Source organism: Myodes glareolus, chromosome 10 (assembly GCF_982192425.1).
Source record: "Myodes glareolus chromosome 10, mMyoGla1.1, whole genome shotgun sequence".
NCBI lineage: Eukaryota > Metazoa > Chordata > Mammalia > Rodentia > Cricetidae > Myodes > Myodes glareolus.
This window is the reverse complement of record NC_142035.1, coordinates 753,927-768,492: the sequence shown is the minus strand read 5'-3', so window position 1 is coordinate 768,492 and position 14,566 is coordinate 753,927. Positions and strand designations below refer to the sequence as shown.

The window sequence follows — 14,566 nt, the reverse complement described above, 5'->3', positions numbered from 1 at the left end:
TCACTCACCCACGTGCAGCACATATAGAGCTTCTGCTCTGGGAAAGTCAGAGGGGCCCAGACTGAGCTGGGGATACCTGCCTGGCCTCCACCTATGAGAGCAGCTCATGGCCTAGAAGCCCTACTATCCTGACTCCTCCCATTGCTGCAACTTTCTTTGGCCCCAAGGAATCCCCCAGGGCTGTCTTTATGCTCCTTACTCTCTGTCTAACCAAAACCCACGCTCCATTTCCAGGACTGGAAAGCAGGGTGTGCCCCCCTTTAGGAGACGTTCCTCATAAGTATCACAAACACACACATGTATGCTAAGGATGTATGCCTAGAAACATGGGGAGTGGGGACATGCTGGAACAGTTATGGACACGGTCTGTGCATATACCTGTGTGCTCCTGCACATGGGGAATGCACACTTGTATGTGTGCATCTGAGGATGTGTTCCTGTGAGCATGTTGTAGGTAGGTTGAAACAATCATAGACATGTGTCTGTATGTGTACATCTGCATATGTTGAAGGCATGTGTATGTGTGGGTGGACTCAGGCCTTACTCGTGTGTTTACGATGCATGTGTATATATCTTCTGGAGTAAGCAAGCCTATTCTCACACGCAGATAAGCCAGTGGTTGCCTCTGATGTGCTCCCTACTCAGCAAGTAGGACCCCATCATGAGGAAGCAGATGGCTGTTTCTTGGAGGAACAGCTCCAGGGTCCCCAGCCACTGACTGGCAGGACCCACAAGAATCCCTGTGTTTCCATTTCTTCACAGAAACACTTCCATCTCAGCACATATGTGCACACCACACACATGCACACATATTCATCAACAGACATATGCATATACACAGCACAGCACATGGTGCTCGTGCATACGCCCACACATCATATGCACATGTTTGCACACATATATGCACACATGCATGCACTTGTGCATGCACATGAGTATATCCAGATGCCCACACACATACACATTCACACATGTGTGCACACATATATACATGTGGACACACACACATACACACACATGCCACCACAGTGTAGGTGAGTGGGAGAGAAAAGGGAGGGGCGGAAAAAATACTAAAGACAGACAGATAGTGTGAAAACACAGCAGAAAGCAACAAGAAGCCAACAAGGTGGGAAGAGACCTCCAATGGTGGCACTGGCCCTGTTCTGCACACCTGTCACCCAGCCCTTGGTGCCCCTTGTGCCACGCCTGGTTTTGTCCCGGAGGGCCCTGTTCATGCCCAGACTGGACAGGCAGGGACTCTTGCCTGGACTGCAGGCTCTTGATGCGGGACAACATGTCCAAGTGTCCAGCTGAGTACTGTTCGATGACATCCATCACATCATAGGGGCGCAGACTCTCTTTGAATTTTCGCTTAGACACCAAGAACCGCATGACACTGCAGAGATGGAGAGATCATGAATTCTAGACAGAGGCTATACTGCCAGGGGCCAGTTCCCATATCCACCTGCCTGTCACCCTCAAGACCACAATTCCTTAGAAGTAGTACCCATTCTCATCTGGGACACCTACTCACCCTTCCCCACCATGGCCAGTCACTGCTTAACCTCAAGACAGGTCCCATCCTCCTTGGAGCACTGGTATGGGGAAGCTGTTATTTGTCTGAAAAACCCTCCTGCCCTTGGCCTCTATCTCATCCATACAGTCAGGGTCTGTGCTCTCGGGTTCGGGCAGCTCCACCAGGGCTCCCTGGCCCTCTGGGCACAAGTTGACGGATAGAGGAGCTAGAATGGACAGGGGCTCCCCTCAGGACTCTCTGTGCTTTCCCAGTAGTTGTGGCCTTTGGTGACTCGGTAAGACCTCGTGAGGTCACTGCACAGGGCCTTCTCAGGCAGACTGGACAAGGGTCCCTCACCATACAGCTCTGATGCTGACTTTGAGGCCAGGGGTGAGATCCTCGGTCACAAACTCGCAGTTACAGCTCTTGTTATCCTCCACGATGTCCTCCCCGGGGAGACTTGCTTCTGGGTGGAAGGGAGGGCAGACTATGAGCAGACAACCAGAGGGCCTACTCAGGTTCCCCCACACCCCTTCAATGCCTCTGCTACACGGCAGTACCCACCCCTGCCTCTCGGCAACTCTTCTTTCTCAGTCTCTTCTCCATTAGCTATCACCTGCACAAAACGAGGGTTTAAAAGGACATCCCTGCCAACAGATGAATGGATGACCACACCGTGGTCACTGTTCAGCCAAGAAATGAATGAAGCTATAACACTTGACAATACGGGTGATCCTTGGAGACACCACGCTCAGTGTGAAATAAATGGCCACCATGGACCATATGAGGCTCAATATCATGCATGTGGCATGCACAGACTGGAGGTAGAGAGAAGCAGGTATGGCGTCCTGTGCTGGAGAGGGCTGGGGTGATACCTAGAGGGTTCAGGGCTTCTCCATTATCTGCAGAGGTCGTACCACAAGTGATGGAATTTACAAGACGCCAGTGAATGATGTGTGTTAAAGTGGATCATCTTACATGATGTCGCTTAAAAGAGTAAGAGTGGGGGCTTCCTGCTCCAAGAGACTTCCATTTGTACCATATAGCCAAGTGCTAATGTCCACCCCCCCCAGCAGCCTTGGGCAGGTGGTGCTGACCTTCTGAGTTCTGCCGGGATGCAGCACCCTTGATACGAAAAGCCTGGCGTGCACGGTTGCGATCACCAAAGCTCCAGCTCTTGGGCACCTTGCTTGGGCTGTCGTCGAGACTCTGATCAGCACTGGGGGACCGCCGGACCGTCTGGGCCTGGGGAGACCCCTTCCCCTTGGCAGCCACGCCTCGGGGGCTGGAGAAGACACGATCTTTCAAACTGACCTTCTGACTGTTCCCAGGATAACCATTCAGCAGACAGAACAGGCAGACAGACAGACAGACGACAGACAGAAAAACAGCAAGAGAAATCACTCTGGAAATAACAAGTCATGTCTCTTTGAGACTGATACCCCCCACCCCACCCCCAAGCTAGGAGGGAGGTGCAAGTCCAAAGAGGAACCGACCACGCCGGGAATGGGGAGCAGTGGCTGGTGAAGCACGGGGGAGAGGTGAGGTGCTGCACAGGTGTGGCCAGACCTGGGGAAGCAACGGCGGGACTCCTGAATCATCCAGCTATCACCACAAGGTGCCAGAGCTCTCTCCACACTGTCCTGTCCGCTTCCCCAAATGACTCTTAGACACATCCTCATACACCTGAGACTGGCCGCTTCCCTGGACCTTGTCTGGACTGGCCCAGCCAACAGCGTTCCCCGTTGCCTGTGCCAACTGCCCCTGGAGTGTCTCCACCATCATCCTGCCACTTCCCTCTCTTCCAGGATCACCAGAAATCAGGGCTACAACTAACACGTCTAGTTCCACCTTGGCTCCAGCCTTTTCTGTGAGTTCCAGAGGCTGCCTGGCCTCTATGTGGGACTGATGCCCAAAACTGTCTGGTCTCTGGGCTTCAGACTCCTCCCTAGGCTGATCCTAGCAGGACATCAGGGATGAGGGTACTCTGAGGCTAGGCTTCTGCTGTCACGGGACCGGCTGTCCCAAGCCTCGGCCGGCCCCAGGCGGTAGCTGTAGAAATGAAGAGAAGATTGTCAGCCCCTGCCCAAAGTTCTTTCCCACTAGGCTGCTGTTTCCAGGCTCTAGAAGGTCCTAGAACCTCCCTCACCCTGTGTTTCTTCATAATCCAGAGTTCAGCAGCTCACTGTGATCTAGATGTCAAGAAACAGAGAGTCTGTGACTAGGTTGCTCCAGACTGAGGTGACCTCCACCACTACTCTGGGGGCAGCATGCCTCAGTCCAGGCCAGTTACTTTTCCTACTGATGACCCCACCGTAACTCCAGAGGCAGAAGGCAGCGAGTCTCTTGTGAAGTGGGACTCACATGCTCAGCCACATAGGAGTCACAGGACTCCAGACAGGGCCCATGCCAATACCTAACAGAGCACTAAGCGTAACTCCAAGGAAGTTTCAGTATTCAGTGTTGCTCATCAATGCCTCAGATTCCAACTTCACACCCAGCCACAGTGCCCCACCATGGGCCACCAGCCAGAGACATGTTCAGCAGACAGAGCAGAGCTGACTATTGCAGAGAAGCCACCATGCAAAGTCCATCCACTTTTTACTGTGGATGGAGCTAGTGGCCCTCTCCACCCCACTGGGACAGTAAGTGGCTTGGGAGACCATCCTTGCCTGCTCAAACTTTCTAAAGAAGAAGGAGAAAGAATAGGACATCAAGGGACAAAACCTTCAAAATGTCCTGTGTCCTGGGGGCATCAGGAGCAGGGGCATCTGCTAGCTTTGGAAAATGGCCCTGAGTCCAGACTTCTGTGTTTCACTGAAATACTGGCAGCCACACATAGGCAGTTGGTGGCCAGGGACACCCAGAATCCAGATGGCTCTCTGACCCTTTTCTAAAGATAAAAGTCTAGTTGGGGCTAAGGAAAACTGGATATTCTAGGGTCTGTGGCTTCCATAATGTTCTCTCCTCCTGTGGGCCCCTCTATCAAAGGAACTATCGAAGACCCAAGACAATGTGTCTCTCATGGTCCACCCAGGGCAGACAGGGTAGGAGCTAGGCTGGGGGAGCTCTTATTTCCCACTATCACTCAGGGGCTCTTCCTCTATCCCTCCCCACCCCCACCCCAGCTCACACACTGAAGGAAGGGAAATGAGTCACCGCTAAGCAGCCTGGCTTTGATCATCCTGAATCAAGTTACAGAGCTGCCTTCCTGCTGGGGTCCCAAGAGTCACTCAATGTTGCAACAATTTATAATCAGTGTGCATTTAACTCCGGCTGTCAGTCAGACTGAGCTGGTGAGGTCAAGTCAGGCTCTCCCTGACTCCCGACCCCTGACTCCTGTTACATCAAGAGGGACTTAAACAGGTCCCTTCGGGCAGATTACCCAAAGTCAGCCCCTTTTCCTTCCTAGTAGTGATTTCTTCCACAGCCACCAAGAGAAGTTATCAACCACACAAATGCAGGCCTGGACTCCAGCCCTACACAGGGCTGCAGCCCACGGCAGAGGTACAGCAGCCAGGAAAGAGACCCCCACCCTTAATCTTGGTTCTTCAGTCTCCAGCTCTTCACGCTGTCTCGTCCTTAGCAGGAGGCCCTGACAGAAAGGAACAAAGTGGATTGCCGTTGCCAGGACATTCGGTCCCCACACAGCCTTCCACATCTCTAGGGCCTGGATAGAGGCATGGAGTCTAAGGACTCCCTCTTACCTCCCAAGTCACCAAGCCAAGATCAAAGCAAACATCAGGGAGGAGGCTCTCCAGAGCGACCCCAGGAGCCCCAGCAAGAGAGCCCAGGAACAGAACTACCCAGTGTGTGACAGGCATGACATCAGCCAGGAATCATTTCAGGAAGACTGGGGAAGCAAGCAAACCCCAGCCTCTTTCTTCCTGTCACCCTCCCCAGAGTTAAAATTCAAAAGGAAACCAGCCATGAGATGGTCCTCGCCCTAGTCGGTGCAATGGGGACCCAGACTCAGCAATGCAGGGAGCCAGCATCCATAGAGAACTGCCCAGCCTGGACTGGACTGAGGATGCCCAAGAGACAGTCTACAAAAACACATAGGGCAAGGCAGACTTCGGCTGGGCTCCTGCAGGCCCATCCCAGCCCTCCTGGTCTTCAGGCAGCCTGACCTTAGCCTCTGCCATGAAGGTCCAACCTGTGGCCAGAAGCACCTGGACACAAATGCCATGGGCAAGCAAGGAAGTTTCAGCCAGGGCCTCAGCAGGCTGCCTCGCAGGGCAGTCCAGACACCCAGCTCCCTGTCTACAGCTGCAACATTCTCCCCACAAGCACCCACCTCCAGCACACAGAGTCAGCAGAGAGGACCGTGGGGTGTGGAGGTGGCCTTCAAGCCCCTCTCCCAGTGGAGAAGGACACGGAGCATGCACGGGTGCAAATGCACAGCATGCTGCTCGGCACGGCCGGCCACATGCACACAATGGGGGCTCCCCATGCGGGGGCCACCACAGCTGCCTGCATATGGCTGGGTTGTACCAGCCAGGAAAGGGACAGGCACGGGAGGGCAACCAGGAGGCAGGGGCCCCAGAGCAAGCAGGACAGATGCCTTCACATGTGGACAACAGACAGGGGGATGGGACGGAAAAGGTGTAGTCAAGGTGCAAAGGGTTAGGAGGCTTTTCACTATCCCGTTTCCAGTCTTCCCTAATCCAGGCCTGCAAGTCAGAAGGGGGAGACATGGCCTTTGGCTTTTGGGGGTCCTGAAGGGCCCAGAACACAGCGAGCTGCCTCCCTCAGTGAGGTGCCGGCTAAGGTTCGGTCCTTAATGCCTAGTAGAGGTACCAGAGTGGCCGGCCCCAGAGGAAATGTTCCTTGAAGGACATTGGACTGTTTCTAGAGCAGTAACCCTGGCCAGCCAGCCCCCTGCTCTGACAGGAGGGGGCTCTATCTAGAGTCAGAGGCCAGGCGCCCAGCTCTGCCCTGTGCTTAGGCATCAGAGGACTCAGAGTTGGGTGGGCACTGTGCCGGCTCATCCTGAACCTCTAGTAAGCAGGGAGGGCAGGAGCGTGCAGCGTGGTCAGTCCGTGCGAGCATTGCGTGGTACCTAGAGTGTCCGGGGCAGCATCCACACAGGCACCCTCGGCACGGTCTGCCTTTACTGGAAATGAGGAGAGCATAGTTAGTCCCGGGGGCGGCAACAGGACCGGAACAGAGAGCAGGTAACTGAGGCACTGTGACCACCCGGGGAGTTCAGGCTCACAGTCCTCCAGCCGCATATTTGCGCCTGAGCAGGGACAGAGAGAAAAGGGAGCGCGCGAAAGTCTTCCGCGGCCTGGGAAAGAAAACCATTTTCTATTTTTGGAGAAAAAGAACCCCTGTGGTTTTCCTCCAAAAATACCTTTTCCTTCCAAAGCCAGAGAGTGTGGGTTCATGTTTTAAGAGATGTATTATTTTTTGCTATATTCATGCCAACAAAAATAATAATAATCCATGAACCAAGATGTCGCAGGAGGCCAGATGTGGATGGAGATAGTCTGGGATGTGACCGCTGCAAAGCATGCGCGTTTTAGGGAGGGGAAAAAATGTGCAGTTTAGCTTAACAAACCGAACGGCAAGCGGCGAGGTTTTGCCACACCAGCCTATGGCCCTGTTGGCAGTGGATTTTGATTTATCCAGGAGGCAATGGCTGCCCCCAATTAGAAGCAAGCTCAAGAAAGGAGGAGGCTTGGGGACACACTCGTATTTAGGACTAACCAAGTACATTCATCTGGGATTCCACGAGTCCACCTTATTGCGATGGCCTGGGCCAACAGAGCTCCAAAGAGGTACCTGAGATACCTTAGCAAAATCCTAGCAAACAATGGCCCTTTCCAAGAATCCCTTCAAATTCTTGAGATTTGTTTTGCATTAGAACATGCAAAAAAATAAGTAAAAAAGGAAGAAAAAAGAAAGAAAGAAACAAAGAAGGAAGGAAGGAAGGAAGGAAGGGAGGGAGGGAGGGAGGGAGGAAGGAAGGAAGGAAGGAAGGAAGGAAGGAAGGAAGGAAGGGGAAAAGTAAGAAGGAGGAAACTGGTGTCGAAGGCGAGCCTGGTCTACAGAGTGAGTTTCAGGACAGCAAGGGCTATGCAGAGACCCTGTCCTGAAAAACCAAAAAGAAAAAGGAAAAGGGGAAAAAAAGAAAAAGAGAAAATTACAAAAACACTTTTTTCTCTCCAGGCCTTCTTCCTGTGTAGTTAGTTACAGCAGCGCTTTGCAAACTGTGCACCTGAGGAAACCAGCCTAAAGGACCGTCTCAAATCAGAAACAAGCCCCAGAAAGCCACTTCCCTTTATGTATTTATTCAAGCCACTTCCACTCTCAGCTTTGTGTCATTGATGCGTGAGCCTCTCCACTTAGGAACAAAGGACATATTTTGCTAACTGGTGTAAACAGAAATTAGAATTGGAGCTAGACTCTGGGGAGCAGGCTAGCCCCCAAACTGCTTGTACTTCTGTCCAGGCATCCACATACGTTTGGCACTCTAGGTAGACGAGCAGTTTCAGGTGCCTCACACACTCTCAGGATGTAGGACAAAGACTGGACACATCCTCACGACTTACTACAGGCTGCTGCTGTCAGGAGCATTCCCTATGACTTAACCCAGGGTTAAGCCAGTGAGCACCTAGGCCCTTGGGCCAGGGCCCCTATGTGAATTCCGAGAACAAAAGACAGAGGTGGTTCATTCCTAACACCTTTGACAAAAGTCCCTTTTGTTCCCCAGCTCTCTGGCTTCTCTGGTTCTGTAGTAGAGACCATCTCTGATAGTTGTGCTATCTAGTGGGGTAGCCATGGACCACTGAGACTCAGGAATGAATACCAACTGTGTCCATTTTAACAAATGATGCAAGTGGCTGGTCATTCCTGTCTGGAAAAACATGGTTTGAGAGCCTGACAAGATCTGAGGAAGAGGAAGCTTCTGTTCAGCCTTCCCTGATTGGTGGGTGCAGAGGGTGTGGCACTGTCCATTCCCTCGGACCCGTTTTTTTCTGACCCACCAGCAAAGTGAAGCTCTGCCATATCTGTGAATAACTGGTTGATCTCAATCCCATGCAGATGCCAACTGGCCGGCCCACAAGGAACCCAAGTGGGGGAACAGATATGCCCACAGACACTGGCTCAGGCCAAACAGGGCAGATGGGCACCAAGACACACAGACACCTCCAACTGTGAAGAAGAGTGGATCCATGTGGACAAGAGAGGCAAAGCTGAGGTTAAGGGATCCTCTAGGCACAGAGTAGGAGACAATGAGGAAGAGGACAGGCCCACAAAGGACAGTCACAGCAAGTGCAGTCACAAGAAACACTGATACAGCACAGGCCTGAGCTCCCACTGGCCCTGGACCCCCCAACCCAGATGCCCCTAGTGAGTCCAGCCTAGTCACATGGGTCTCCTCAGGAGCCAACCCCTCATACACCTTTGTCCTGAGTCATAAAACACTGGGAAGGTATCTTCAGATAGTTGAGGAAGAGGCCCTGGGGTAGCACCACCCACGTGCCTAGAAAGATAATGCTAGCCAGTACAAATGCAAGGCAATGTCTAGAGCCCGTCAGAGCATGGCCATTGACTCCTGCTAGACTACAGCTAGTCGAGTCCAAGGATAGAGAGACTCTGGGGAACTAGGCATGCCCCCACACACTCAGCATTTCAAACAAGGCTCATTCCACTATTTTCACTTAAGCAGCAATTTCCTGCACACTTCCTATGTTCTTGACGCTAAAGAGGGGGTATAGCTGCTCCTGGCAGAGGCTAAAGATACCACTCCGCCCTCCATGACCTGGCCAGCAGGTGTACAACCCAATGAAGGCGTTGGGGTCTCCCTTGACAGAAACTGTTCCTCACTCTCTCCAACACTCAGCTTTCCAGGTGCCCCAACCTCCTTGAGGATCCCAGTGTCCGTGCAAAGGTCCTGCACACTCTTCCCAGGGATGGCCAATTGCTGCCCCAATTAAGTGTTTTGGAAGCAGGGCATCCTGGGAGGAGGACTGGGTTGGTGGGCGCTGGCCCTCAGGGAAGGGTGTGGAGGTACAGGCAGGCAGGGGCCACTGACACGCGGGGAAGACAGAGGAGTGGCAGGGTGGAGAGCGGGGGAACCATGGAACATACCGGAGAGCCGGGGGGGCTCCCGTGGGTCCTCACCTTGAGTCCTGCCTTCAGGGTCAGCACCTCATCCCAAAAGACAGAGCAGACGAGAAAGGGGCCCAAGAAGGGCAGTGACAGTGATTAAAAGCACTTGGGGGCAGCAAGATTTTCCAGATGGGGGCAGAAGAGGAAGAGAGAGAAAGAGAGAGGCTGAGACGAGGGTCGCGCAGGGTGTGCTAAAAGCTATGGCAACAAGCGCAAGAAACTGTGGAGGCCAGGCGCCTCCTGCGCAGCTCACTCCTATCACCGCCAGGACAGTCTCGGTTCACCTGGGGCACAGCTGAGCGTCAGGCCAATCTCAGCCCTGGTGTCCACGATCAAAGGGACTCCTAGCCCTGGGGTCATCGGAAACAGTGCTGTACACGGAACAGACCAGAACAGCCCTGACGGACGGTGAGGAGGGAGAGCGGGTGCCCGTTGACAGCGAGGCTGCCAATGCTGGTTTACCCACACCAAGGCCAGGCGAGGCTGGTTCGCCTACCTTCACTTGTCAACAACCAAGACTACACTAGACTGCCCATCTCTCTCCAGCTAGCTTTCTTAGTGACCAGGGTTTCCCTTCATTGGTTGTCCGTTGAGCTGATTTGGGAAGCCAGTCTTTGCAACTTGAACAACCACCCATAAACTCTCCCTCTGTATGGGAGGGGAGGACGGTGTCCTTCTCCAGGGGATAGAGGACAGCTTCAGTCTAATTCTACCCCGCTCTGCACAAGAGCAGTTTTAAAAAAATATATTCTAGGTCACCCTGCTATCTGGGGAGAGGGGCACAAGAAGGCAGGCCTAAAATCTAGGGGCCATATTCACACTGCACCTTGTGGACAGGTCACTTGAGGGGAAGGACAACTCAGCCTAAAGGCCTTGGAGACCCAGGCAGATGCACACCAAACTCAAAATCTGTGAGGTAGTCTTTCTTTGCTTCTAAGTGCCAAGAAAGCATGGTCTGTGTCCATCTTTACCAAGCGATGCTGACACTGGATCCCCATCTAACCAGCCTGAGCAAATGGAACCTCCCTGGGGGGCAGCAGGGGTCAGGAGAGGGAGCAGCGAGGTGGAAATCTCCATGGAGATATGAGAGGGGCAGGACACCTCAACCTCCTCAGGAGGACTTTGACTCTCTCCCACCACAGGGGGCTATCAGGATAGCAAGGTTCTCTTCCCCTCTGCCAGCATCTGGCTCGATATCCGCCCCCACTAGACTGGTGGGAAGGACACCTGCTTGAGGTTGTCAGCTGGGTCTGCAAATTCCAGCAAACATACCTGCAGGGTACACAGGAATCTCAGCCTCACAATCCCATGTGGGCAGTGGTGGGGGTGGGGGGAATGATCCCAAGAAGCCCCACCCTTTTGTTGCCCAAATCCCTGTGAGGAGGCTGTAACTGAGCAGGGACTCCGGATGTGTGTCAGGACACACTATCACACACTGCACACAGAAGCACACGCAGGGCCCCACGGTAGCCCTGCCCCATGGCATATGGGTGTACACAGAGGGAGCGAGGCGAGGTGGGCGCGGCACACACCAGGGCAGCTGGAGGCAGGAGGGACTGACCTTGGTGATGGCTCTGGTTGTGGCTCCTTCCTTCAAACAGAGGAAAAGAGAGTTAGTAGATACCCCCTCTGATAGTCCAATGGCACATCCAGTGGCCCAGGAATGGGGGCCCCCCTGGGCACCCTCTAGGATCCCTCCGAGCTACTCAGGCCCTGACACCTGTCCTCATGCCCACAGGTTGGGTTGTATGTTACAGGACCCAATGCAAAGAGCGGTCTTCCTAGAGTACCTGACAAGGCCTAGGAGCAAGGCTCAGGGGAAGAAAGGGACTCCCAACGAGACTGTGATCCTCTAACCCAGAGGGCTCTTTTATTTGAGATTAATGGATACTCATTTCAACAGGATCGTACCAGCATAATAATAAAATCACAAAAAGAAATGTGGTTGAAGAAAGCTCTTGACTTAATGGAATTTCCCTCCTTCCGTGCAGTTTTTCAGTGGTAGCAGGAATCAGACAAGGACTTTGTCGCGGTCTACGATCAGCGTTTGTTTCAAGGCCAGGAATCATCCCCAGGCCCCGATCTACTTGTAGGCCTATGGTGGCCATTATCTGTCGTATTGGGATTGGTTCTTGCTGGAGGCAACACTGAGATGGTGGCTGGGTCTTATTTAGCGGAGAAGGGAAAATGAGGAGTGAGCCCTGGTGCCCTCAGGAAGGCAGTGCCAGGTCAGTCTTTTGTATGGCAAGGATTTGCCACTACATTTCCAAATGTTGTGCACAACAGCTATTGTACCTCTATGACGTTGGCAGAGACAATATAGCAGAGAGAAGCAGGGTTCAGACAGGTTCCTGCACCTGCTGAGGATAAGCCCAAGCCATTGCCGTTCCCTCCACAGCCTCACGAAGGAGTCGCACACCTGTAAGGGTCCAGTTTCGTTAACCCTGTGATCTTTCCAGCAGCGCGGCTGGGAGCTCAGAGAGCCGGAACAGCTAGGGGATGTGCACACTCCTACCTACCCTATCAACCCCAGCTACATCTGGGGGCAGTCAGACATTCGAGATTTCCTTTCTTGGCTCTGAGGCCGCAAATCCAAAGTTAAGGTGTGGGTAGCCACTCCTCCAGTGGACCAGGGAAATGGCTGCCTCTTCCAGCTTTGGGGGTTCCAGCTTATTTTGGTTAACAGCTTATTTCTTAAGTTTCTTCTTCCATCTTCCCCTTGTGTACATTCCAGCATTCTGGCATTCTGTGTCTCCTCTCCTGACCTTCGTGCAGACAGTCACGTAGATGCTGAAGCTCTTAACTTACAACATGAACAAGGTCCTTTTTTCAAGTTAAGGTTATATTCACAGACATGTTTTGAGAGTTAGTGTTCATGCACCCATATTTGTGTGTGTGTGTGTGTGTGTGTGTGTGTATGTAAGGTCTAGAATACACCACCCATCCCTAAATTCCCTAAATCTCAACCCTCTGCAGCATCAGCTTTGTTTAAAAAAAAAATCACTTAATAAACCAAGTGGTGGTGGCGCATGCCTTTAATCCCAGCACTCAGAAGGCAGAGGTAGGCGGATCTCTGTGAATTAAAAGCCAGCTTGGCCTTCAAGAGTTAGTTCCATGACATCTAGGGCTGTTACACAGAGAAACCCTGCCTTGAAAAAAAATCACTTACTTGTCTGTTAAACCACATAAATGAGGCTATCAAGACTCCAGTGTGGTTGTCCTGTGGGAAAGCCCTCTGCACACAGGCATGAGTCTCAAAAGTAAACCACTCATTTAGTGGGTGTGATGGCAGGACAGACACAGGGTGACAGTTTCTCTCAAAGTGGAAAGGCTGATAAAGGTTGATAAAGGGATCCCTGGCTATCAAAGTCTGAAATGCAAAGGGCAAATTCTACTCAGATTCACGAGTTAGTAAAAGCTAACCTCTGGTTCTGTTAATCTCCACTTCTGCTGCTCTGACGACAGTACGTGACTACTGGCATCCTTCCTGGAACAATCTACAGAATTGCCTTCATTTCACTTGTCCAAGCTAGCAGTGTCTCTGCTGCCCAGAACGTTGTGGTACCCCAAGGAGCTCCAAGAATGAACATTACTAGTCAGAGGGGTCCTCTGTGTAATCCTGATGTGGCCCAAGGTGGGTGCACTAACCAGTGTCTTAATGTGGAACACTGAAGTGACCCATGATAAAATTCATTGGTCAGGAGAGTTCACTGTAGAACCCTGAACAGGCTCAGCATGAATGACATCAGTCAGGAGAGTTCTCTGTGTGACCAAGAGGAAGTCCAGGAGTGGATTCCATTAGATATGAGCATCCCATTGAGAGCCTGAGGCAGCTGAGAGTGGATGTCATTCCATAGAAGAGGCCTTTGCACAGCTTTCCCGGATAAGCACCTTCAAGCCTGACTTCCATCAAGATGAATGATTGGCCCTGATTCGCACACTGACTTTCTGCCTCGCCTGCAGCCTACGCTCTGTAGCTGAGCAGCCCCTCCCTGAACTGTTTCTCCTCAGGCAAAGCCCTTTGCTGTCCAGACAGGCTGAGAACATCCCAGATTTCCAAGTTCAAGTTTCTCATAGGGGTTCCTCTACTTCTTCTAAAATTTGATGATGAACATTAAGGAGAAATCAGGCATTAATCTTCAGTACTTGCAGGAAAACTCCTCCAATGGTTAACCATCCATATCTACTTCACGATTCTGCTTCCACCCAACAGGGAACAGTGCAGGCAAGCCTTTGACACTCCACTACAGGCACCATCTTTCTTAGTTTTCTCTGCTGACCTCCTTCTGAATGGTGCCAGAAGTACCATCAGTATCAATTCCCATTTTGTTTGGATAGGAAGTATCTCCTTGATCATATCATGGGCTAAAGTCTTGGTCCCCATACAACGGCATTATTGAGATGTGATTGAGTTAATCCATTCATGAGTTCATAGTGAACAGGCTATTAGCAGTACAGGGATTGCAGACAGAGACAGACCAGTGGAGTGTGCGTGTGAAGGGTGAGTCAGGTCATGCTCCTGGCTTCTTCCTGTCTCTCTCCTCTTCTTAGCCATCATAAGATGAACAGTTTTCATCCATCACGTCCTTCTGCCGTGATGGTTCTGTCTTCCCATATCCTACAAGCAATGGAACCAACCAACCATAAACCGAAACCTCACTTCTTGGGAGACCTCCCAGAGTGTCTGTAACACTAATACTTCCATTAGTCATCGCTTCAGGGTAGTGTGTGTTTGTTCTAACATGCACCTTGAACCTCTTCCAGCCCAGTCATTACCCCTTTGAAACTCACGGTCACGCTTTTGGGTATTTGTTACAACATCACCCCATTTTATAGACTCAAAATCTGAGTTGTCTGGAGCTTCAGCAACAGAACGTCATAATTGAGTTGTTGAACCCACAAAATGTTACTCTCTTATAGTCCTGGAGT

The 14,566-nt window shown here is 52.0% G+C and overlaps 1 protein-coding gene across 16 annotated transcripts in view; it reads right to left on the bottom strand.

Moving 5' to 3' along the window:
• Kcnq2 (potassium voltage-gated channel subfamily Q member 2) overlaps positions 1-14,566 on the bottom strand; it is a 63,891-nt gene that overhangs the window by 10,139 nt on the left and 39,186 nt on the right. For 3 of the 16 annotated variants that reach the window (XM_085696867.2, XM_085696864.2, XM_085696872.2), the window contains 5 exons: positions 11,199-11,228; positions 6,579-6,632; positions 2,614-2,837; positions 1,874-1,982; positions 1,172-1,396 (listed from right to left, as the gene is read on the bottom strand). In XM_085696867.2, coding sequence (XP_085552993.1) covers positions 1,172-1,396; positions 1,874-1,982; positions 2,614-2,837; positions 6,579-6,632; positions 11,199-11,228 — 642 coding nt within the window. The remainder of the gene's footprint in view (positions 1-1,171; positions 1,397-1,873; positions 1,983-2,613; positions 2,838-6,578; positions 6,633-11,198; positions 11,229-14,566) is intronic. The other 13 variants (XM_085696869.2, XM_048441343.3, XM_085696868.2 and 10 more) reach the window with 8 other exon arrangements.